Source organism: Balaenoptera ricei, chromosome 4, assembly GCF_028023285.1.
Source record: "Balaenoptera ricei isolate mBalRic1 chromosome 4, mBalRic1.hap2, whole genome shotgun sequence".
In the NCBI taxonomy this organism is placed as follows: Eukaryota; Metazoa; Chordata; class Mammalia; order Artiodactyla; family Balaenopteridae; genus Balaenoptera; species Balaenoptera ricei.
Window position 1 is genome coordinate 93,852,252 of NC_082642.1, and position 26,091 is coordinate 93,878,342.

Below are 26,091 nucleotides of genomic sequence, written 5' to 3' on the forward strand. Positions count from 1 at the left end.
CTGGGAGAAAGTGGTTTCTCCTAAGTGGTTAGAGGTTAGAGGTCATTTAGAAGAACTGGTAAAATAAAGAAATGTGGGCCACAAATAAAGATCCCTGAACTTGAGCAGATGAGATCACTTTCAAAGTGAGTCACCTGGGGAGTGTGTCCTGAGAAATTAGGTGATAAGAGGAGATTACATGGAGGGGGCAGGAGTTGTCAAGGAAACAACTTGGGTGGGGAAGAGGGTGTATGTGATCGTTGATTTTTTTTAGAATAAGGTAACCCTAAGCATATTTGTAGACAGAGAACCAAGGCCAATAGAAAGAGAGTGAAGGGAAGCGTTGTGAAGTGAGGCGATGACTGAGAAGGGATGGAGCCAGTGGGAGAGACATCAGGCTTACAGTGAAAGGATCACCTTTAGAGAGAAAAGGAAAAGGAAACCTGCCCTCTGAAGAGAGAGGGGAAGTTGTTAACACCTGGAAGATGATTAAAGTGTAAGGGAAGGAGCTGAGGGGGCGCGCTCACGCCAGCCTGTCTCGATTTCAGCACATCAAAATTCTAGATGCAAAAGGCAGCTTCGAGAACGATGCCAGTGATTCTTGAGCTTCCGAGACCACAGCCCACCTCTCCAACCTGCTCCTACTTTCCAGTGAGAGTTAAAAGAGGACCAGAGAGGAGAAAAATGAAAATGACACCAAAGTTTAGTAATCCTTGGTAATTCACTTAGTACTAGTAAACAACCTACAGTAGAACTTAAAGATGGAAGTTATTGACACTGAACCTTATTTTTTTTTCCGTGGGAACTGGAGAAACAACTTCCATCCCTAGATTGCTTGTTGACCCTCCTCCCCACAGAACCCCTAGGTGCACCCTGCAGTGGGCTATAGGCCGCACGGAGAATCTCTGATCTATGCCACCCACCTCCCCATCCCCTCAGCTGAGGGAAGTGAGGCCTAGAGAGACTTTTCCACCATTACACACAGCTTGTTAGTGATGAGCCCTGGACTAGACCTAGATCTCTTGATTCCATGTCCAGGGCTGGTTCCTCTTCCTCAACAAAGACATGTCATTAGCTGAAAGTTCATAGGGAGGGGAAGACATGAGAAGTTTAAACTGCTGCTCTGGAGGAGGGCAGCAGGGTCGCTAGATGAGTCAAGGAGATCTACGCACATTGGGAGAAGGGCTATATGAGGTCGGTTGCTTGACTGTGCAGCCAGTGTGGGCCCAGGAATCATTGACTGGTGGTTCCCTAAAGCTGAAATGGCAAGAGTTCAAGGGGCGTGAGATTCTAGGGTGCTCCTGAGGATGTCAGTGAAAGGACTGCCAGTCAAGTTGCTATACTGTGTATACTGCCAGTGTATGTATGCAAAAAAGGAATGTGTGACCATGGGTCAGGGAGGGCGAAGAACACACTGTAAGAGCAGAGAGGGGGTGGTAAGGAATAGTAAGAAGTTGGAGGTCCTCAGGGGCACCATGGGTGATGCACACAGAGGAGGCTGGCTGCAGGTCTCTGCCGGAGGGGAGGTGTTGAGTGTTATTTCCGCCACAAAAGGGTCATTTTAAAGAACATGCCCTGGGCTTTCCTCAGAAATGAGGATGAATATGCTTTTGGTGGTTTAGTCTCCAAATGTGTACTTTTTGTCTTCTATGAGATCTAAGGTGAAAGAAGCGACTTATTTTAACAATTTATTGTAACAGTGAGAGCCATGAGCTATTGACTGTCTGTCATGTATTAGGCATTTCATGTGCATTACCTCATTTAACTTCAACAACTTTGTGAAGTAGGTATTATTATCCCCAGCTCAGAGATGAGGAGATTGGGCTCAGACACTCTGGAAACTCACTCAAAATTACACAGCTAATACATGCTGGGATTCACGTTGAAGTCCACGTGACCCTCAAAACCTGTGTTTAAGGAAACCTATCCCTGAGGACCATAATTCTCAGAATGTTGTTGAGAATCCACAATAGTTAACTCCAGTTTGACTCCCTGCATTAAAGTCAGAGAGCTTGTTGAAAACATGGATTTTCTTACCTTGTATTAGACTGAAGGTCAGTCTGGGAGCAGGATCCAGGAGTCTGTATATTTAACTAGCTCCTTAAAGGTGACCAAGGCAGACTTTACACCACTGAGGTTCAGAGATAACTTATTAGGAGTCCTGAAGCTTTGTTAATTTCTCCGTGTTTCTTATTTTATTGCCTGATTCCCCCATTAGGTGAGCAATAGAAACCCCAGATAGTCTAGACTTCCCCATGGAGCTGTTTCCAGGGACAGGAGGGCAAGGGAGAAGCTCAGAGGCTGTGTTTTTCCACTCCCAGCTCATCAGTTCCAGTGAATCAGGGAAAGGAGGGACCCTGGGAAAAAGTTTATGGCAGCTGAGAAGGGAGCAGGTGGGTTAATCTTGGGAATATGTAAAAATTTGACAGGAAAGCTCGTGGAGGATCTGGGAGGGTCTCTAGGGAGTCATCTCTGCAGGGGGTCCCATTAATTAAAAAGTCATTTGGGGAGCAAGGAGTTAAGCCCAACTCTCCTTTTCCCTCCTATTGAATTGGAGGAGTTGAAGAAGGAAGTGGCCCAAAGGGGGAATGGTACCATCTGGAGGAAACCAAGATTCAGTCAGAGGGGCAGGGGGTGGGTAGGGTTGTTCCCAATGGAATCAGATGTCCCCAGGCCTTGGAAGCAGAGATTAGTCTGAAGTGGGTTTTGAATGGTGTGGTGCTGAGTGGAGAGAAATAAAGTGAGGCACTACCACTAGGGAAGGGGTTTTTTGTTTTTAGGTTGTTTCTTTTTGCTTTATCACATAAATAAAGGAGTCTGGGGACTCTGTGGTTTGGCAGAAAGAGTACAGGCTTGAGTGGCAGACAGACACCGGGTCACATGCTGCCTCTGCCAGTCACCAGCTGCGGGACATTGGGCTGGGAAGGTAACCTCTGTAAGCCTAACTTCCTCATCTGATTCTCATATTAAGAGATTTCTCTGAGGATTAGTTAGCTCATGTAAAGTGACTGGCGCATATTAAGGAGGGCATTGTGTGTGCTGAAGATGCCACGTATAGGGAGCTGGGGGAGGCACCTGTTAGCAAGAGGGAGAGGAAAGTGCTGAGCAAGTGAACCTATCTTCAGAGGGTCTGAAGTGCTGTCCTTTGGCATGAAGATGTGGCAGCTGGGTGAGCTGCTCTAAGTTTGCATCTGATTTCCTCCATGCTGGGCTGTGACTCACCATCAGGGCTGGGGCTCCAAACATTTTTGGGGGCTTGGCTGAAACCACTTCCTATTGTGCTGGAAGTTGGTTTCATACTAGAGCCATTGGGTAGCCTTCCAGATGGCCCTTTAGCTGCTGGCCTCAGCAAATCCCCCAAGCTATGCAGCTGGGTCCAGAATGCCTGTCTTCTACCTCTTCCTACTGCGGTAAGAGGAAGCCTCTGGCAGAGCCCTGCTGCTTTAGGGGTGGCCACAGGGCTTGAGGAACCCAGGAGGAGGTGAGAGTGCCAAGCTGGCAGGCACTTCCTGCACTTAAGCACACAAGCACATTTCCTACATGCATGGATAGACAGGGAGCTTGGGAGACATGTGCCCTTGGTCACAATTACCTCAAAATAGAAATTCATGAACAAAAACAACTAGATGCGTTTGTTTTTAATTTGTACTTGCTGTGGGTTGTGTGCTTCAGACCAGCTGCACCTAAGGGACTGGAGAAACATCTCTATGGATCCCTTGTGCTGCTTTTTTGTATTATTTTCTTTGCCCTGAAAGGAAATGGTATTTCCCTTCTCCCTTCTCTGCCTCTACCCCACCCATTAGAGAGTCCCCCTACTTAGGGAAAACCCCAATACTTAATAAAGTGAGGAGAAGAGTAGAAAGGATCCACTTCAACTTTTTTGCATTCTCTGCCTTCTTCCCCCTGGTTTTCTCCCACCCAGGGCTGGCATTACCAGCTAGAAACGTTCTTCAGTCCCTCTCCCTTTACCAGTAATTCTGCCCATTGACCTCAGCATCTGCGTCCTTCTCTTTTTCCACTCTGAGCAGGCAGTCCTCCCAAGCAGCCCCTGACTAACGCCTCCTCTAAGCCCTTTGCATCTGTACCTTCTATATTTGGCCTATGGCCTGAAATTTCATTGCCTGCTAATACCTATGTATCTACCTATACATTTTAGGTGACCTTGGAAATGGGCAGAACAATGAAATGTTTTCAAGACTAGGAAGTCAAGTTTTAAGATATATTTCCTAGTGTGCAGGAGTTGCAGTGTTGGCTAGGGAATTTATTCCCAGCTCCTTGCCAAAGGAATAGTTGATTCACTACTTCCCTTAACTCTTACTCCCATGCGAGAGAGGTCACAATAAACTTTGAAGAGAGAAAGTGGCCTCTTGGCAAGGCTGCTAGGTGGAGAGAAGTGAAGTGGGAGGTGTGGGCCTTGCCCTGGCTGAGGGTCTGCATTTCTCCTTTTCCCCCTGCAGCCCTGGCCCACCACCGCTACATGAAGCAGGCTCAGGCCCTAGGCCCTCAGATGATCGAAAAACCCCTGTACTGGGGGGCGGACAGGAGCTCCCAGTTTTCATCTTATCCAATGAACCCACTGCTGCAGCGAGGTAAACCTTGCCAGAGATTTGGGGTGGGAGAGGGTAAAGGGCAAGGGTAGGAGCATGGGCTGCATTGGGGCCTTCATGACCAATATGGTGGGCATCTTTACGACTGAGGATGGGAGGGGGTAGATGCAAGCTAATAAGGTGGCACTTTGGTGCCCTGATTCTGAGGAGCGTGTTTTGGACCAGCAGTTCTGCATGTTCTTTTCCTTATTTTCACTCAGATTTGTCCCTGCGATCCAGCCTCCCAGAGGTGCCAGTGACCCAGACCACCGCTCACCCTCCCATCACCAACGGTGTCCTAGAGTATTTGGAGAAAGAGCTGCGGAACCTCAACCCAGCCCAGCCCCTGCCGGCTGACCTCCAAGGCAGATCTGGCCATCCCCGCAGCATGCTGTCCTCCCTGGGCTCTGAGGTCGTGGAACGCAGAATCATCCACCTGCCCCCGCTGGTCAGAGACCTGCCATCTTTGCGGAGGACCAGCAACTCCTCCCGCCAGCAGTGGCTCCCCCCGCCTCCCCCCGGACCCTGGGATCTGAGGGAGGGGAGGAGGCAACACCGCTACTCTGATTTCCAGCAGGAGCACCGGGACCCGGAGCCTCAGCGCTGGGCGTTGGAGCAAAGGGAGCTGGGCCGACTGTGGAGCGGAAGGCGCCGCGGCTCCAGGCAGCGCGGGTCACCCACGCCCTGGTCAGACAGGGACAGCCTCAGCGACGGCCCCTCGTCCAGCGAGGCCCGCTGGCCGCCCAACCGCCCCCCTCTCCGGAGCCGCTACCCAGAGAGACCCCGCGGGCCCAGCCCCCAGGGCAGCGCCCGGGGCCACCAGAGGCGCCGGCACCGCAGCTACTCCCCTCCGCTGCCCTCCGGCCTCAGTTCCTGGAGCTCCGAGGAGGAGGAGGAGAAGGAGAGGCAGCCCCGGAACTGGGGGCCCCGCCGCCGCCGCCGCCGCCGCTCGCGCTCCCCAAACTGGCCTGAGGAGAAGCCACCCAGCTACCGCTCGCTGGATGTCACCCCAGGCAAGAATGGCAGGAAAAAAGGGAGTGTGCAGAGGCGCTCGGTGAGCCTGGGGCTTCCCGCTGAGGGTCGGGCGTGGGCAGAAAGGACCCTTCAGCCAGGCTGACACAGGCCACGTCCCCTGCCGCCGCGGAGGGTCCCTCATCTCTGTTTTGCCCCGCTGGCCCTCTGGGCGTGGTGAGACCCCTCTTGCAGAGCCGGAAGGGACCCGTGAGTGCCAAGAGCAGGGGAGGGACTCCGGGCGCGATGCTTCACAGTCTGCTGAGGCCAGTCGGGCCGGGTCCCCCCGTTTCACGGGTGAGGAGACGAAGCTCCAAATAATTAAGCGCCTTGTGAGTAGTGGAGCTAGAACTCCAGCACAGGCTTCCACCGGCTGAGGCTTTACTTCCTGTCATAGCTGCCTTGCTTTACTTAGCAACAATTTCCATACCCCAAATTAGAACCGTGGGCCTGACAGGACACTTGTGCCACTTCTGGGTGCTGCAAGTCAGTGTGCAAGGGCCTGAGACCCACCCCCAACCCCTCCGGAAAGTATCGTTAAAGTGATTTAGGGAAACAAAAACAAAACAAAACAAAACCCCCCAAAAACCCTGATATCCCAAATACGGGTCAAAACTTTAGGACTCTGTGAACAGGCAAGGTGCCGATGGAAAGGGGCACAAAGAGGGATGCAGGCTTTTTACGCCTCCAAATATAGACCTTTTTTTCCCCTTTAAGATGTGACTTTAAAATATCATCTTGTAATTAATATACCCTAATGACAGTATTCCTTCTATGTTGTCACTTTGCAAAGTTATGCTGGCTGTTGCTCAGAAATACTCATGAACTGCCTCAGAACCAACCTACAGGCTACCCACAAAAATCTATTTCTCTATTCGACTAAAATCCTTTTTCTGTTTTGCTTCTGTTGAGATAAAGGGATATGTAGTAGGTTGTGAGGGAAGTTCCCAGAGTAGAGGGATATTAGAGGAATAGAATTTTAATCTCTCACGCACTTTGAAGGATACAACTCTCATTTGGAAATGCAAGTTCTGCTGTGAACTTGCTTTAAAACCGATCATCTGCATAGTGTGTACAAAGAAACAGGCACCTTATGAGAGCCCCAGTGCTGGTCTTTCTAGGGAAGAACCTTGGTGAAAGAGTGATTTGTGAGGAAGGTAGCAAAAGCCCGCAGGCATTTCTGAAATAATCAATGGCAATTATATTCTCACAGATGTCCCACGAGAGAGGCAAAGACCAGTAATAATGAAACTTAGTAGTATCCTTACTAAGTGGTACTGAGCTATGGACATTTAGGCAACATCTCATTTAATCCTTTCAACACCCTGTGAGGTTTGTACTATTATGTTCATTTTACGGTGGATACAACTCTTTCTTCCATGTTACCAGTGAGAAAATTACACCCTGAAAGAAAATACAGAATCAATCAGAGCCAGGACAACCACTGTTACTTTGGTCATATGATTACTAGACAGTCTCTTATCTTCATTTTAACAGAAAAATGTAATTTAAAAGTCAGCTTTCGGCTTCAAATCCAAACCCTATTTTCTTTTAAGTTAAACTTTTTCTTTATTTTCTTCTAAATTATATGGTTTCTTGCAAGTGAGAGAAGGGTAAAAGGAGCACCAGTTATGTTTTGGATACCAGAATAAGGCTTATTTCATTTAATCCTTGCGATAGCCCTGTGAGGCTCAGTGAGGTTAAGTAACATGCTCAAGGTCACACAGCCAATAGGGAGTGAAGCCAGAATTTGAACAAAGCCCTCTGACTCAAGACTATGCCCTTTTCAATAACTCATGCTGCCTAATTAGAAGAAGATTATGTGGGGCAATGATGTTTTCTTGTGACTTTATTTCTTCCTTATCATCAAGATGTACACACCAATAATTCTATCACAAGCAAACCAAATTTTTGATTGTAAAGTTGCTTGTGAGAGGCAAAGTCACTTAAGATAATTGTAAAGGCCTTCAGTGTTTTGGATTTCTCTGAGCTTATCTCCAAAATAGTTATCACTTTACTTTATCCCATTCAACTGTCCACTCATACTCTGAGTGACCAGAGGCCCAAGACCAAAGCTTGATTTGGAAGGTTGATTCGTTTGAAGGGCACCGTGTTTTGTTTATTTTGTTTGTAACTTGAATTTTGAATGCTTTTAGTGGGCCCAAAATCTCTCTTCGCTCCTCTCCTTGGCGGGGCCGGATGCTTTCCACACACCTTCTAGCCTCTGAAGTCTTTGGAGCTTGCAGCTAACTTTAGAAGTTATAGTACAATTGGGCCACTAGGTGGTGATCTTTGATTATATATAACTTGAGTTTCTTAAATTGAGCTGATAAGATGTATCACTATTTTCTTAAATCAAGCTTTCAACAGTTACAGCTTTACCATAACTTTTTACAAAATACTTATTAAAAATACTTTATTGAATATTCAGAGTAATATGAATTAATCAAAAAATCTTTTGGCTCAAATGGAGTCTCTCTATAGAGTAATGTTTAACAAGTAGATACCAACAGGCAAGGCCTTGCATGTAAATGATCTCATGGGAACTGAACTAGGTAAGGAGTATTGTCTGCACAGTGCCCATGAGAAAAGAGAAGTTATGTTGAGGTATCTTCCATTTGACTCCAGAACCAGGACTCCAGCCAAGATCTCATTGCGTGTCTGGTGGTCTTTTCACTCCACCAATAGTCAACAGTCTCAGAAATATAAGAAGCGGTAATATCAAGCTTTAAACTCCAGGGGTTTCAGACTGAGTGGCCCCTGTGTTTGTGGTATCCTTCAAATCGATCATCTTTCTTTCTACTCTTGCTCTGTCAGAAAGGGCTTCCCAAGGCATTGCTGATTTGTTCCAATCTTGGCCTGTACACACCTGTTCTAATGCAAGAGAAAGCTACTGCATTCTTTCCTCTCCAAGCTAAACTCAAACTTGCTGTAGAGAATCCAAGATCTTTTTCTTTTTTCTTGACTCTTTGATTTAATTTAAAAAATTTTAGATTATGGTAATTTCTTCTACTTTCAGTAAAATATCTATTCTTTGATAATGTCTTTTCTTTAGAAAGCCCCGTACAACTTCCTTTGGCCCCATTTTGTTGCTTTCCTTTGTGTCAGAGAGCATTCATCCCACAGCATTTTTGTTCCAAGAAAAATTTTTTTTATTGATGTATTGTTGGTTTACAATGTTTCAGGTGTACAGCAAAGTGATTCAGTTTTATATATATATTCTTTTTCAGACTCTTTTCTGTTATAGATTATTACAAGATATTGAATATAGTTCCCTGTGCTATACAGGAGGTCCTTGTTGTTTATCTACTTTATATATAGTAGTGTGTATGTGTTAATCCCAAGTTCCTACTTTATCCCCCACCCCTTTCCCTTTGATAACCATAAGTTTGTTTTCTATGACTGTGGGTCTATTTCTGTTTTGTAAATAAGTCCATTTGTATCATTTTTTAATCTCACATATAAGTGATATTATATGATATCTGTGTTTCTGTGTCTGACTTACTTCACTTAGTATGATAATCTCTAGGTCCATACATGTTGCTACAAATGACATTATTTCATTCTTTTTAATGGCTGAGTAATAGTCCATTGTATATATATACCACATCTTTTTAAAAAAAAATTTATTGGACTTCCCTGATGGTCCACTGGTTAAGACTTCATGCTTCCACTGCAGGGGGCATGGGTTTGATCCCTGGTTGGGGAACTAAGATCCCACATGCTGCGTGATGTGGCCAAAAAAAAAGAAAAAAATTATTGAAATATAGTTGATTTACAATGTGTATTAGTTTCAGCAAAGTGATTCAGTTTTATATATATTATTTGTTTATATATGTGTGTGTGTGTATATATATATATATATATATATTTGTATATATATTCTTTTTTAGATTCTTTTCCATTATAGGTTATTACAAGATATTGAGTATAGTTCCCTGCGCTATATAGTAGGTCCTTGTTGGTTATCTGTTTTATAAATATATAGTAGCATATTTTAATCCCAAACTCCTAATTTATCCCTCCCCCACCTTTTCCCCTTTAGTAGCCATAAAGTTTGTTTTCTATGTCTATGCATATATACCACATCTTCTTTATCCATTCATCTGTTGCTGGACATTTAGGTTGCTTCCATGTCTTGGCTATTGTAAATAGTGCCGCTATGAACATTGGGGTGCATGTTTCTTTTCAAATTAGAGTTTGCATCTTTTCCAGATATATGCCCAGGAGTGGGATTGCTGGATTATATGGTGACTCTATTTTTAGTTTTTTAAGAAAACTTCATACTGTTTCCATAGTGACTGCACCAATTTACATTCCCACCAACGGTGTAGAAGGGTTCTTTTTTCTCCACACCCTCTCTAGTATTTATCATTTGTAGACTTTTTGATGATGGCCATTCTGACCAATGTGAGGTGATACCTCATTGTAGTTTTGATTTGCATTTCTCTAATATTTAGTGATGTTGAGCATCCTTTCATGTGCCTGTTGGCGATCTGTGTGTCATCTTTGGAGGAATGTCTAATTAGGTCTTCTGTCAATTTTTTGATTGGGTTATTGGGGTTTTATTTTATTGAGATGTATAAGCTGTTTGTATATTTTGGAAATTAATCCCTTGTTGGTCGCATTGCCTGCAAATATTTTTCTCCCATTCTGTAGGTTGTCTTTTCATTTTGTATATGGTTTCCTTTGCTGTGCAAAAGCTTTTAAGTTATTTAGGTCCCATTTGTTTATTTTTGCTTTTGTTTCCATTACTCTAGGAGGCAGATCCAAAAAAAAATTGCTGCAACTTATGTCAGAGTGTTCCACTTATGTTTTCCTCTAGGAGTTTTATAGTATCCAGTCTTACATTTAGTTTGCTTTTGTATATGGTGTTAGAGAATTTTCTAATTTCATTCTTTTACAGGTAGCTGTCCAGTTTTCCCATCACCACTTGTTGAAGAGACTGTCTGTTCTCCACTGTATATTCTTGCCTCCTTTGTTGTAGATTAATTGACCATAAGTACATGGGTTTATTTCTGGGCTTTCAGTCCTGTTCCATTGAAGTATGTGTCTGATTTTGTGCCAGTACCATATTGTTTTGTTTAGTGTAGCTTTATAGTATAGTCTGAAGTCAGGGAGTGAGATTGCTCCAGCTCCGTTCTTCTTTCTCAAGATTAGTTTAGCTATCCAAGGTCTTTTGTGTTTCCATACAAATTAAAAATCTTTTGTTCTAGTTCTGTGGAAAATGTCATTGGTAATTTGATAGGGGTTGCATTGAATCTGTAGATTGCCTTGGGTAGTATGGTCATTTTAACAATACTGATTCTTCCAATCCAGGAATATGGTATATCTTTCCATCTGTTTGTGTCATCCTCAATTTCTTTCATCAGCGCCTTATAGTTTTCAGAGTACAGGTCTTTTGCCCCCTTAAGGTAGGTTTATTCCTAGGTATTTTATTTTTTTAACGGTATTGTTTCCTTAATTTCTCTTTCTGATATTTTGTTGTTAGTGTATAGAAATGCAACAGATTTCTATACGTTAATTTTGTATCCTGCAACTTTACTGAATTCATTGATGAGCTCTAGTAGTTTTCTGGTAGTGTCTTTAGAATTTTCTATGTATAGTATCATGTCATTTGCAAACAGTGACAGTTTTACTACTTCCTTTCCCATCTGGATTCCTTTTATTTCTTTTTCTTCTCTGATTGCAGTGGCTGTGACTTCCACAACTATGTTGAATAAAAGTGGCAAGAGTGGGCATCCTTGTCTTGTACCTGATCTTAGAGGGAATGCTTTCAGCTTTTCACCATTGAGTATGATGTTAGCTGTGGGTTTGTCATATATGGCCTTAATTATGTTGAGATATGTTCCCTTTATGCCCACTTTCTGGAGAGGTTTTATCATAAATGGATGTTGAATTGTATCAGAAGCCTTTTCTGCTTCAATTGAGATGATTGTATCGTATGGTTTTTATTCTTCAATTTGTTAATGTGTGGTATATCACACTGATTGATTTGAGGATATTGAAAAATCTTTGCATACCTGGGATAAATCCCACTTGATCATGGTATATTATCCTTTTAATGTATTGTTGGACTTGATTTGCTAGTATTTTTATTTATTTATTTATTTATTTATTTTTGGCTGCATAGGGTCTTTGTTGCTGTGCACGGGCTTTCTCTAGTTGTGGCGAGTGGGGGCTACTCTTCGTTGTGGTGCATGGGCTTCTCATTGCGGTGGCTTCTCTTGTTGCAGAGCACAGGCTCTAGGCACACGGGCTTCAGTAGTTGTGGCGCATGGGCTCAGTAGTTGTGGTTCACGGGCTCTAGAGCACAGGCTCAGTAGTAGTGACGCATGGGCTTAGTTGCTCCAAGGCGTGTGTATCTTCCCAGACCAGGGCTTGAACCCATGTCTCCTGCATTGGCAGGTGGATTCTTAACCAGTGTGCCACCAGGGAAGCCTGATTTGCTAGTATTTTGTTGAGGATTTTTGCATCTGTGTTCATCAGTGATATTGGCCTATAATTTTCTTTTTTGTGTGATATCTTTGTCTGGTTTTGGTATCAGGGTGATGGTGGCCTCAGAGAATGGGTTCAGAAGTGCTCCTTCCTCTGCAGTTTTTTAGAATAGTTTCAGAAGGATAGGTGTTAACACTTCTCTAAATGTTTGGTAGAATTCATCTGTGAAGCTATCTTGTTCTGGACTTTTGTTTTTTGGGAGTTTTTAAATTACCGATTCAGTTTCCTTACTGGTAATTTGTCTGTTCGTATTTTCTATTTCTTCCTGGTTCAGTCTAGGGAGATTGTACGTCCTAAGAATTTGTCCATTTCTCCTAGGCTGTCCATTTTATTGGCATAGAGTTGCTCGTAGTATTCTCTTATGATCCTGGATAAGTCTGAGTAAAGGCTTATCAATTTTGTTTATCTTTTCAAAGAACCAGCTTTTAGTTTCATTGGTCTTTTCTATTGTTTTTGTGGGGTTCTTTGGTCTCTATTTCATTTATTTCTGCTCTGAACTTTGTGATTTCTTTCCTTCTACTAACTTTGGGTTTTGTGTGCTCTTCTTTCTCTAGTTGCTTTAAGTATAAGGTTAGGTTATTTGAGATTTTTCTTGTTTCTGAGGTAAGCTTGTATTGCTATAAACATCCCTCTTAGAACTGCTTTTGCTGTGTCCCATAGGTTTTGGATCATTGTGCTTTCATTTTCATTTGTCTCTAGGTATTTAAAAATTTCCTCTTTGATTTCTTCAGTGATCCATTAGTAGCATATTGTTTAGCCTCCACGTGTTTGTGTTTTTTGCAGTTTTTTTTCTTGTAGTTGATTTCTAGTCTCATAGCATTGTGGTCAGAAAAGATGCTTGATAAGATTTCAATTTTCTTAAATTTACCAAGGCTTGTTTTATGGCCTAACGTGATCTATCCTGGAGAATGTTCCGTGTGCACTTGAATGTGTAACCTGCTGCTTTTGGATGGAATGCTCTATAAATATCAGTTGAGTCCGTTTGGTCTAATGTGTTATTTAAGACCTCTGTTTCCTTACTAATTTCTGTCTGGATTATCTGTCCATTGATGTAAGTGGGGTGTTAAAGTCTCTCACTATTATTATGTTACTGTCAGTTTCTCCTTTTATGTCTGTTAACATTTGCCTTATATATTGAAGTGCTCCTATGTTGGGTGCATATATATTTACAATTACTTTATCTTCTTGGATTGATCCTTTGATCATTATGTAGTGTCCTTGTCTCTTATAAGGACAAGGACACTTGTCAGTGTCTTTATATATATATATATATTTTTAACATCTTTATTGGAGTATAATTGCTTTACAATGGTGTGTTAGTTTCTGCTTTATAACAAAGTGAATCAGTTATACATATACATATGTCCCCATATCTCTTCCCTCTTGCATCTCTCTCCCTCCCCCCCTCCCTATCCCACCCCTCTAGGTGGTCACAAAGCACCGAGCTGATCTCCTTGTGCTATGTGGCTGCTTCCCACTAGTTATCTATTTTACGTTTGGTAGTGTCTATATGTCCATGCCACTCTCTCACTTCATCCCAGCTTACCCTTCCCCCTCCCCGTATCCTCAAGTCCATTCTCTAGTAGGTCTGCATCTTTATTCCCGTCTTGCCCCTAGGTTCTTCATGACCATTTTTTTTTTTTTTAGATTCCATATATATGTATTAGCATACGGTATTTATTTTTCTCTTTCTGACTTACTTCACTCTGAATGACAGTCTCTAGGTCCATCCACCTCACTACAAATAACTCAGTTTCATTCCTTTTTATGACGAGTAATATTCCATTGTATATATGTGCCACATCTTCTTTATCCATTCATCTGTTGATGGACACTTAGGTTGCTTCCATGTCCTGGCTATTGTAAATACAGCTGCAATGAACATTTTAGTACATGACTCTCTTTGAATTATGGTTTTCTCAGGGTATATGCCCAGTAGTGGGATTGCTGGGTCGTATGTTAGTTCTAGTTTTAGTTTTTAAGGAACGTCCATACTGTTCTTCATAGTGGCTGTATCAATTTACATTCCCACCAACAGTGCAAGAGGGTTCCCTTTTCTCCACACCCTCTCCAGCATTTGTTGTTTGTAGATTTTCTGATGATGCCCATTCTAACTGGTGTGAGGTAATACCTCCTTGTAGTTTTGATTTACATTTCTCTAATAATTAGTGATGTTCAGCAGCTTTTCATGTGCTTCTTGGCCATCTGTATGTCCTCTTTGGAGAAATGTCTGTTTAGGTCTTCTGCCCATTTTTGGACTGGGTTGTTTGTTTTGTTGATATTGAGCTGGATGAGCTGCTTGTAAATTTTGGAGAATAATCCTTTGTCAGTTGCTTCATTTGCAAATATTTTCTCACATTCTGAGGGTTGTCTTTTCATCGTTTATGGTTTCCTTTGCTGTGCAAAAGCTTTTACATTTCATTAGGTCCCATTTGTTTATTTTTGTTTTTATTTCCATTTCTCTAGGAGGTGGGTCAAAAAGGATCTTGCTGTGATGTATGTCATAGAATGTTCTGCCTATGTTTTCCTCTAAGAGTTTGATGGTGTCTGGCCTTACATTTAGGTCTTTAATCCATTTTGAGTTTATTTTTGTGTATGGTGTTAGGGAGTGTTCTAATTTCATTCTTTTACATGTAGCTGTCCAGTTTTCCCAGCACCACTTATTGAAGAGGCTGTCTTTTCTCCACTGTATATTCTTGCCTCCTTTATCAAAGATAAGGTGACCATATGTGCGTGGGTTTATCTCTGGGCTTTCTATCCTGTTCCATTGATCTATATTTCTGTTTCTGTGCCAGTGTCTTTATATTTTAAACTCTATTTTGTCTGATATAAGTATTGCTACTCTAGGTTTCTTTTGACTTCCATTTGCATGGAATACATTTTTCCACCCCCTCACTTTCAGTCTGTAGATCTGAACTGAATCTCCTGTAGGCAGCATATATTATGGGTCTTGTTTTTGTATTCATTCAGCCAGTCTATGTGTTTTGGTTGGAGCATTTAGTCCATTTACATTTAAGGTAATTACTGATATGTGTGTTCTTATTGCCATTTTGTTAATTGGTTTGGATTTGTTCTGGGTCTTTTTTCCTTTTCTTCTTTTGTTCTCGTCTCTTGTGATTTGATGACTACCTTTAGTGTTATGTTTGGACTTCTTTCTCTTTTTTGTGCGTATATCTATTATAGATTTTTGGTTTGTGGTTACCATGAGGTTTTTATACAGCAATCTGTAAATAAATATTTTTATTTCAGTTATTGTATTCTTCAATTCTGTTTGGTTGTTCTTTATATTTTCTAATTCTTTGTTAAAAATCTCTAACTTCTCACTCTGTGCATCCATTTTCTTCTTGAGTTCCTTGATAATCGTTATGAGTATTACTCTAAAATCCTTCTCAGATAGATTGCCTATCTCCACTTCACTTAGTTCATCTTCTGGGGTTTTATCTTGTTCCTTCGTCTGGAACATATTCCTCTGCCACCTTATTTTGTCCAAGTTGCTATTTGTATTTTTGTGTATATGGTATATTAGTTATGTTTCTCAAACTTGGAGAAGTGGCCCTCTGTAGGAGGCGTCCTATGGGTCCTAGCAGTGCATTCCCCTCTTGTTACCCAAGCTGTATTCTCTAGGGGTTCCCCCTAAGAGGGCTACGTGGGCCCTTCTGTTGAGGCAGGCTATGTGGGCAGTCTGGTAGGCTTGGTTGGCCCCTAGTTTGGTTGGTGTCAGCCCCTGTCTTGTACAGATGCTGCTGCCTGCTGTTTAGTGTGGTCTAGTCATGAGGTGCCTGGTTTTGGAATCCAAGTGGGCTCCCCAGGGCTAGTGCTGGCTCCCTGGTGGGCAAAGTCAGGATCCTGAAGATTCTGGGGCTGTTGCACACCCACTAGCAGGTGAAGCCAGATCCTGGGGTTAGTGCCAGACTACTGGCAGGCAGAGCTAGTTCCCAAGTCTTGCTGCAGGGTCTAGGGATCTCAGAGCTTGTTTCAGACCATTGGTGGAAGGGGGGCAGTTCCTGACACAGTTGGGTATGGGGTCTGGGGTGTCCTGAAGTTTGCATTCGCATGACAGTGGGCAGGGCCAGGGTCCAGGTGGTCCCAGGGTAGGATCTGGTCTGCATTGCAGGATCGTGGATTTCTTGCTTCTGGTGTCTGCCCCCTGGTGGGTGAGGCTGATCTAGAGGCTTGTGCAGGCTTCCTGGTGGGAGGGGCTGGTACCTGCCCACTGGTGTATGGAGCTGGGTCTTGGCCCTTTGGTGGGCTGGGCTGTGTCTAGAGGCTTTTGTGGGCTCTGTAGTCTTTAGGCAGCCTGTCTGTGGATGGGTGGGGCTGTGTCCCCGCCAAGTTAGTTGTTTGGCCTGAGATGTCCCAGCACTAGTGCACCTACAGGCTGTTGGTTGGACCCAGGTCTTGACTCTAATGAGCCAATATGGCAGCTGCCAGGAGTGTTCATGTGGCTGAATGTTTAATATGTCTGCAACCAGTGTCTATATCCCCAGGGTGAGCTATAGCCACCCCTACCTCTCCAGGAGACTCTCCAAGACCAGCAGGTAGGTCTGGCCCAGGCTCCTATCAAAGGATTGCTTTTGCCTTGCATCCTGGTGAATGGGAGCTTTTGTGTACTCCCTTTAAGAGTGAAGTCTCTATTTCCCCCAGTCCTGTGGGGCTCCTGCAATTAAGCCCAGCTGGCCTTCAAAGCCAAATGCTCTGGGGGCTCATCTTCTGGTGCTGGATCCCCAGGTTGGGGAGCCTGATGTGGGGCTCAGAACTCTCACTCCTGTGGGAGAACCTCTGCAATATAATTATTCTCCAGTTTGTGGTTCACCCACCCAGGGGGTATGGGATTTGATTATATTGCAAGTCTGCCCCTCCTACCTGTCTCATTGTGGTTCTTTCTATATATCTTTAGTTGTAGGAGATCTTTTCCTGTAGGTTCCAGTTTTGTTTTGTTTTGTTTTGTTTTGTTTTGTTTTGTTTTTTATTGATGGTGGTTCTGGAGATAGTTGTGATTTTGGTGTGCTCATGAGAGGAGGTGAGCTCAGGGCCTTTCTACTCTGCCATCTTGGCTACAGTCTCGCATCCCACAGCATTTTGATTAGAAACCATGCTCTCAAAACTCACTTTCTTGATAAAATGGAAACACAAAAAATTTTTATAGTAACATGAATATAGTACATACATATACATTTTGAACAGTATGTTTTGAGGCAGATACCTTATCTTGCCATTTCAAACAAGAAGGGTCACATTCATAGATGACATTGTAGATATTCAAAACTGAAATAAAAATAATCTCCTCCAATACAAAGTTAGAGAAATACAAGAAATTAAAACCATAGTTCTTGAAGCCTTCATAGTGCAAGATGAGAAAGCCAAAAGATCAAGTGGAATAACTTCTGAAGAAAAGCCACCGCGTTTGGTCAGGAAGAGGTAATTAGTGATCTGAACAAATAACATCAGAGAAATACCAAGGTGTGAAGCTTAACTTTTTAGACAAGGGCTGAGAACAGATGGTTCAGGAGAATATAAATGGGAAAAGGAAAACTGGGCCATATCTTCATGAATAAATGATAGAGAGAGGGACTCATGAATGGAACAGGGTACCTTGTTTTTCGATCTAAGAGAGACTTAAAGATGTTAAAAATCAGCAAAAAGCAGAGTGAATGAGACTCTAAGAAATTTTCAGAAATTAAAGGTGTTTGAGGGAGGCTCCAGCGAGGTAGAAAGATGAGAAACATAAGCCAAGGGGAGAAACTGGCTTCATGACAAGTCAAGAAATAATTTTTAGATTCAGAGCTGCTGTCCCAGCAGCCACCATTCACTGAGGATTTGCACCAGAATCAAGCCTACTTGTGTATTGTATACATAGACAATAGAGCCCAGCTGACTGGATTTTTGTATATTCTTCTATTCCCCAGGAGAGAGAGAGCTCCCATAGTGGAAGGAGTGTGGTCATTTAGTCACCAGGCACAACACTGCTTCTGTGGCTACTTCTCAGCTCCTGCGTGTCATCAGCATCACCTAGATTTCCAGCTGACTTGGGAGGGGCCATTCCAGCTGACTTGAGATGGACACCGCAAGTTTGTATCTAACAGTTTTGGCTTAGGTTCTGAGAATCAAATAGAAGAATTTTATAAACAAAATTTGAGGAATTAATGACTGTAATTTTAGCCTTGGTACACACCCTGCATATTTAGATAGTCAGACTTGTAATGAATTCTAACTGGGATGTGATCCCTCAGGAACTTAGTAGCCTGAGTCTTCAACTAGGTTACACTGCTCAGAACTGTGGCCATTCTCAAAGTGAGAACTCAGGAATCTTTAAGAGGAAATCAAACATTTCCTGCTCCTCTTAGGAGCAGGAAATCTATGGAGTACTATAGGGAAATTTCCATGGAAACTTGTCTCCCCCTATAGCATATCTAGAGGATCCCTCCATGTTACGAGTCCACTTTACTGCCCCCAAGCCTGGTCCTGAATGCCTTTGAGGGTTCACTCAGAGATGGCACAGGAAATACTCCAGCAATGTGCCCTCTCACAGGCTATTTATTGCGTGTGTAGAAAGTCACAGAGAAGCACTTTTGCACCAGTCTTATTCCTGTCCTTTGTTTTCTTCTTGCCTTTTTTTTTTTTTTTTGGCCTATATGTAATTTATATTTTCCTATATAACATGCATCCATTAAAACCACTTTAAATGCTTCTTGGGAACAACACAGTACATAAGTAAAGAAGAAGTAAGTGAAACCTACTGGCCTGAGGATTCTGCCCCAAACATCTATTTTGATGCACTTGATGAAATTAAGCCTTCTTCCCGACTAAAGCTCAGAGAAGAGCCAGGCCAACCTGATAATTTTGGAGTGACCTTTCTCCTGGCACCACTCAGCCTTGCAGAGTTATTCCCCAAGCAAAGGCATCCAGGCAGGTTTTACTACTCAGTGCCCCAGGAGGAAGGGTCTGTGCCTCTCTGTAATAGGCCCTACCTGTCTCTCTCATTTTCCTCAGCCCCTTCTGGTGGCTTCATCAATCCATTTGTGCTTCATGTAGAGACTCTCCTTGAGCAGACTGTAAGTAGATGGCCTGAAAGGAAGTATGTGCATGTCTGTGTGTGTTTGTGTGTGTGTGTGTGTGTGCACGCGTGTGCGTGTTCAACAGTATCTTTATGTGTATGGCCTTAAGCTCATTTTAGATCCTTTTGTATTAACATCCATTGTTTCTCCCAGTCTCATTAATTACATATTAGAGAATATTGTTTAAATACCTGCACTGTGCAAAGGTGTCTTTGGGATTTTTACTATCCATAATGTAACTGAGTCTAAATTGGTAAAACAGAAAAAATAAAATTTTAATGGATAATTCAGTAGCTGAGGGACTTCTGGTCTGGACAAGATGGCATAGACCTCTTTTTCCCTGCTCCTCCTCCCTAAGCACAACTTTATATATCCTAGAAATGACACAAGAGACAAGCAAAAGATGACTCTGAAGGGTGCTAAGAAGAAGACGATTTGGTTTGGGAACCCAGGACCAGATGACAACACAGAGGCAGGGCATCTTGTGTCCCCCAACCAACAGAAGGCAGCCACCCAGACCTGATGTTTTTCTGACTTCCCACTTGGCAACAGAAAGTAGTCTAGTAGCTTGTTCTTCCCCCTGTAGTGGGAGTCCCTCTGACAACCTCAGGCAAGGGGGAACAACTGGGAGTCCTGCCAAAAATAAGTGACCAGGGGAAGCATTCTCCTACCCTGCTGGGCCAGAGACTCCTCTCTTCTATGGAGAGATACTGATGTGGATGGGAGGAACCAGTAAGAGACACCCAGGTAAAGCAGGTGGCCCACCTGGGGAAGCCTCTTTGTCCCCAAGGGCCAGAGACTCTCCTCCTCTGCCCAGAGACACTAGGGCTGACTGGCGGAATCATGAAAAAGAACCTGTCACAGCTAGCAGCCCTGTAGCTAGCAGCCTGGTCCCAGAAATCACTTTATCTCTCCTCCCTGCCCAGAGAAACCTGGGTAGCTGGCGGGGGGCTGGGGGGGATTACTAATAGAAGGATTTCCTCACCTGCCTCCCTCAGGCAGTCACAAAGTCTCTGAAAATTAAACTGTTGTTGGAATCACAGCCCACAAAAGTAGGCTAAGACTCATGTGTTAAACTTAAATAGAGTAAATTCGTGTAAAATAAAATATTTAAATAGGTCCCAGATTGTCCTAACACAATAGACCAAATGTCCAGGATATAAATCAAGAACCTAGAAAATCACAACTTGAATGAAAAGTGAAATCAACTGATGCCAACACTGAGAGGAATCAGATGTTGGAGTTATCTGATAAGAATTTTAAGGCAGACATTATAAAGATGCTACAACAATCAATTACAAATTGTCTTAAATTAAAATGTAGAAAATCCAGAAAAGAAATAGAAGTTATGCAAAAAAGAAACAGGTGGAAATTATAGAACTGAAAAATACAATAGAGATTTAAAACTTGCTGGATGGGCTCAACAGAAGACTGGAGATGATGAAGAATAGAATCAGTGAACATGAGGACAAAACAGTAGAATTCACCCAGTATGAATAATGGAAAAGAGATGATTGGGAAAAAAATGACCAGAGCCTCAGGGACCTGTGGAACAATAACAAAATATCCAACATTCATTTCATTGGAGTCCCAGAAAGTAAAGGAGAAAGAGTGGGGAAATGAATAAGCATTCAAAGAAACAATGACTGAAAACTTCCCAAATTTGATGAATGACATCAACATAGAGATCCAAGAAGCTGAATGAACTCTAAACAGGATAAACCCAAAGAATCCGTGCCAATACACATCATAATTAAACTTTTGAAAACTAAAGACAAAGAAAAAAATCCTGAAAGCAGCCAGAGAGAAACAATGCATTCCCTATAGGGAAACACCAATTTGAATGGATTTCTCATGTGAAATCATGAAAAAGGAAATGGCCAAATATTTTTTTAAGCACTGAAAGAAAATAACTGTTGACCCATAATTTTATATCTGGCAAAACTAGTTTTCAGAAATGAAGGGAAAATAAAAACATTCACAGATGAATGAAAACTAAAAGATTTTGTGACTAGCAGATACACCCTGGAAAGACTGGACAAAGGAAGTTCTTCAAACAGAAAGAAAATGGTAAAAGGAAACTTAAGCATCAGAACGCAAGAAGAAACAATAGAAAGATCGGAAATATGAGTCCAGACCGTAGACATTTTTTGAGTATTAGATGGTATTATAATTTGTTTCAATCATAAAATATGATTTATAAAACCCAAAAGGAAAAAAATCTCACAAAAGAAATAGAAGTTATGCAATGAGTTAACAATGATATGTAAAGGTGGGGAAGGTAAAGAGACCTAATTGGAAGTGAGGTTTCTATATTTCATTTTAAATGGTAAACACTGTGATACCAAGTACAGAGTTACAAGCAGCACCCAGAGCAACCACTATGAAAACTGCAGAGATGAACTCAAAAGTGCTATAAACTAAGATGGAATCCTAAAACATGTTCAAATAACCTGCAGAAAGGCAAGAAAAAAGAATAAAGAGCAACAACAACCAAAGGAAACAAGTAGAAACTAAATAATAAAATAGCATCGTAAAGTGCTAACATATCAATAATTACCTTAATTGTAAATGGTCTAAACATACCAATCAAAAGACAGAGATTAGCAGAGTAGATTAAAAAATTAAAAAACCGAATCCAACTATATGCTGCATATAAGAAACTCACTTCATATTCAACCACAGGTAGGTTGAAAGTAAAAGGATGGGAAAAGATATACTATGTACAGATTAATAATAGAGAAATAGGGCTTCCCTGGTGGCGCAGTGGTTGAGAGTCTGCCTGCCAATGCAGGGGACATGGGTTCGAGCCCTGGTCTGGGAAGATCCCACATGCCGCGGAGCAACTGGACCCGTGAACCAAAGCTACTGAGCCTGCGCGTCTGGAGCCTGTGCTCCGCAACAAGAGAGGCCGCGATGGTGAGAGGTCCGCGCACCGCGATGAAGAGTGGCCCCCGCTTGCTGCAACTGGAGAAAGCCCTCGCACAGAAACAAAGACCCAACACAGCCAAAAATAAATAAATATTTTTTTTAAAAAAATAGAGAAATAAAAAGCAGTGACAATATTAATAGCTCATAAGGTAGCCTTCAAAGCAAAGAAAATTATGAGAAAAAAAGGGATATTATATAATGATGAAAGGATAAATCTGCCAGGAAGACACGATATACTAATGTGTATAAACCACAGAGCCTCAAATACATGAGGCAAACTGTTAAAGCTGAAATGAGAAAGAGAAGAATGTATGATTATAGTTGGGAACGTTAACACTGCTCACATTCAGCAACCAATAGAACTGTTAGGCAAAAAATCACAAGGATATAGAAGATCTGAACAACACAATCATCAGGATCTAATTAACATATATAAAACAGACCATCCAACAACAGTAGACTACATTTTTCTCAATTTCCTGTGAAACATTGACCAAGTAGGAAAAAAAAAACACACATAAAACAAATCTTGACAAATATAAAAGAATTGAAATAATAAAGCATGTGTGCTCTGACTATGGTGGAATCAAACTGGAAATCTGTAAGACAGACAACAGGAAACTCTCAAAACACTTGGAAACTAAGCAACACACTTCTAAATAATTATGGGTCAAATAATAAGTCTCAAGGGAAATTTAAAAGTATGTAGAACTAAATAAAAATTAAAACGCAACTTAAAGTATGTAGGATGCAACTAAAGCAGTATTGAGAGGGAAATTTATAGGTCTAAATGCTTACATTTAAAATGAGGAAAGGTGTCATATCAATAACATCTGTCCTCCAGAAACTAGAAAAAGGAGCAAAATAAACCCAAAGCATGCAGCAGGAATGAGATAATACAGAAAATAAAATTGGAAATAGGAAAAAATTACTGAAAAAAAAAAACCCCAAGGAAACAAAAAGTTCGTTCTTCAAAAAAATAATGAATTTGGTAAACCTCTAGCAAGACTGACAAAAATAGAACACAAAACACCAATATCAGGAATGAAAGCAGATATATCATTCCACATAGTGCAGCCATTAAAAAAAATAAGTGAGTACTACATATAACTGTATGCTTATAAATATGACAACTTAGAAAAAAAAATGGAACAATTCCTTAAGAACCACAAACTGCTAAAATTCAAGTAAGATGAAATAGACAATCTGAATAGCCCTATAACCATTAAGGAAATTGAATTTTTAATTGAAAGGCTCTCCAAAATGAAATCTCAAGGCCCAGATAGTCTCACTGGATAATTGTATCAAACCTTTAAAGGGTAGTTAAAACGAACTTTACACAATCTCTTCCAGAAAATAGAAGAGGAAACATTTCCCAACTCATTCAGGAAGACAGTACAGAGCCAGACAAAGATATGACCAAAAAAAAAAAAAAAAGAAAAGAAAAGAAAACTACAAACAAACATCCCTCATGAACTTAGATGCAAAAATCCTTAACAGAATATTACCAAATATTTTAATACACAAAAATAATTATACACCACAAACAAGTGGGATTTATTCTAGGTAGGCAAGACTGATTACCAGAATAGTCAAAACAATCTTGAAAAATACAGTTGGAGGACTTATACCTTCCCATTTTAAAATGTACTATAAAGCTACCATAATTGAGACAGTGTGGTACTGACATAAGGATAGAGACATATTGATCAATGGAACAGAATTGAGAGTCCAGAAATAAATCCTTATATTTATGGTAAGTTCATTTTTGGCAAAGCTAGTTAGGCAATTCAATGGGGAAAAGATAGTCTTTTCTACAAATGCTGCTGGGTCATTTGCCAATAGCCACATGCCAAAAAGTGGATTTAGACCCTTAATTCATAGCACACAAAAGCAGTTAACTCAAAATGGACAGTGGACTTAAGTGTAAGAGCTAAAACTGTAAAACATTTAGAGGAAAAGGTAGTAGAAAGCCTTTGTGTCCTTGGATTACTTAAAGAGTTCTTAGTTATGACACCAACAGCATAATCCTTAAAAGAAAAATTTATAAATTGGACTTCATCAAAATTTAAAACTTTTGCACTTCAAAAAACACCATTAAGGAAATGGAAATACAAGCCACAAACTTAGAGAATATAGTGACAAATCATGTTTCTAATAAAATACTTCTAACCAGAATATATAAAGAAATCTCATAACTCAATAAGAAGACAAAGAACCCAATTTTTAAAAAGACAAGATTTGAATAGCGATTTCACCAAAGAAAACAAAGATGGCTAATAAGCACATGTAAAGATGCTCTTTATCATGTCATTAGTCATTAGGAAAATACGAATTAAAACCACACACCCACTAGAATGATGATAATAAAAGAGACAGACAATAATAAGTGGAGGCCCAGACATGGAGAAATGGGAATCCTCATAATTGCTGATAGAAATGTAAAATGATGTAGCCACTTTGAAATGCCTTTTGTCAATTAAAAAAAAAACACATTCTAAAAAAAAAAAATCGTTCTGAAGAACCTAGGGGCAGGACAGGAATAAAGATGCAGATATAGAGAATGGACCTGAGGACACAGGGAGGGGGAAGGGTAAGCTGGGATGAAGTGAGAGAGTGGCATGGACATATATACCCTACCAAATGTAAAATAGCTAGTGGGAAGCAGCCACAGGGAGATCAGCTCAGTGCTTTGTGACCACCTAGGGGGGTGGGATAGGGAGTGTGGGAGGGAGATGCAAGAGGGAGGAGATATGGAGATATATGTATATGTATAGCTGATTCACTTTGTTATAAAGCAGAAATTAACACACCATTGTAAAGCAATTATACTCCAATAAAGATGTTAAAAAAAAGAAAAACAGACATTAAACATAAATTTACCATATGACCCAGCAATTTCACTCCCTGGCATCTACCCAAGAGGAATAATATATTCATGTAAAGACTTGTACATGAATGTTCATAGGAGCCTTATTTTTAATAACTAAAAATGTAGAAAAAAATCCAAATTTCCATCAACTGGTGAATCGATGAACAAAATATGGTATATCCATACAATGGAATTCTATTCAGTAGTAAAAAAAGAACAAATAACTGATATGTGCTACAACATGGATGAACTTCGAAAACAATATGTTCAGTGAAGGAACCCAGATGCATAAGACCACATATCATATGATCCAGAAAAGACAACTCTGTAGAGACAGAAAGTAGATTAGGGGTTGCCTGAGATTGGGGTGCGAACAGGAATTGACTGCAAGTGGACAAGAAATTTATGCCTGTTGTCCCAGCATATTTATTACTAGTGCCCCCTTTACTCTCAAGACATTCCTAGTTTGAATGTAGATGATTATTTATGACCAGTGAGTCCAATGGTTTGCAAAATACCTGTGACTGATCAAGATACTGTATGGACTCTGTGAAAGCCCTGATAGGAGATTCAGAGTAGAGGCCCATAGGGTTTTTGAGTAAAATCACACCTATTTTGAAAAGTTATTATTATCCTTATTTTGAAAGAGAACTCTTGGCTTCCTATTGGGCTGTGGTAAAGACTGAACACTCACTTGACTGTAAAACAACAGCTGCCCCACCTGAATTGGGTGTCCAATCTACTAAGCCATAGAGTCAGGCATGCCCAGTAACACTCCTGCATCACATGGTATATTTGGGACTGGGCTTGAGCAAGTGTAAATTGGATGAGCAGGTAGTTCTCTCTCCTGGTGTGCTACTCCCATTGCATTGCCATCCTGCCCTCATACTATACTTAAGCCGCATGAAGTGCTCTCCATGGCCAGTTGATTGAAAAATATCTGAGCCTAGTTCATAGATGGTTTTGCATGACAGCTGGAGATGACTTCTGCAATGCAGCAGCCCCACCAAGGAGTGACCCTTCAGCAAAATAAAATGGAAATTCCATCCAATGGGCATAATTTTAAACAGGACATCTCATTTTGCCCACAGGAAAGCAGGCCTGTGGAGAAGCTCTATAGTAATGCATGGACAGGGGCTAATGATTTGGCAGGATAGTC

The 26,091-nt window shown here is 41.5% G+C and overlaps 1 protein-coding gene across 5 annotated transcripts in view; it reads left to right on the forward strand.

Moving 5' to 3' along the window:
* Positions 1-26,091, forward strand: part of ILDR1 (immunoglobulin like domain containing receptor 1) — a 78,369-nt gene that overhangs the window by 20,610 nt on the left and 31,668 nt on the right. Inside the window, exons 6-8 of one of the 5 annotated variants that reach the window (XM_059921004.1) lie at positions 4,437-4,568; positions 4,787-5,578; positions 17,981-19,419. In XM_059921004.1, the coding sequence (XP_059776987.1) occupies positions 4,437-4,568; positions 4,787-5,578; positions 17,981-18,000 (944 nt within the window). In that variant the 3' untranslated portion in view covers positions 18,001-19,419. Of the gene's footprint in view, positions 1-4,436; positions 4,569-4,786; positions 6,343-17,980; positions 19,420-26,091 lie in introns of those variants that run through there. The other 4 variants (XM_059921003.1, XM_059920999.1, XM_059921001.1 and 1 more) reach the window with 4 other exon arrangements.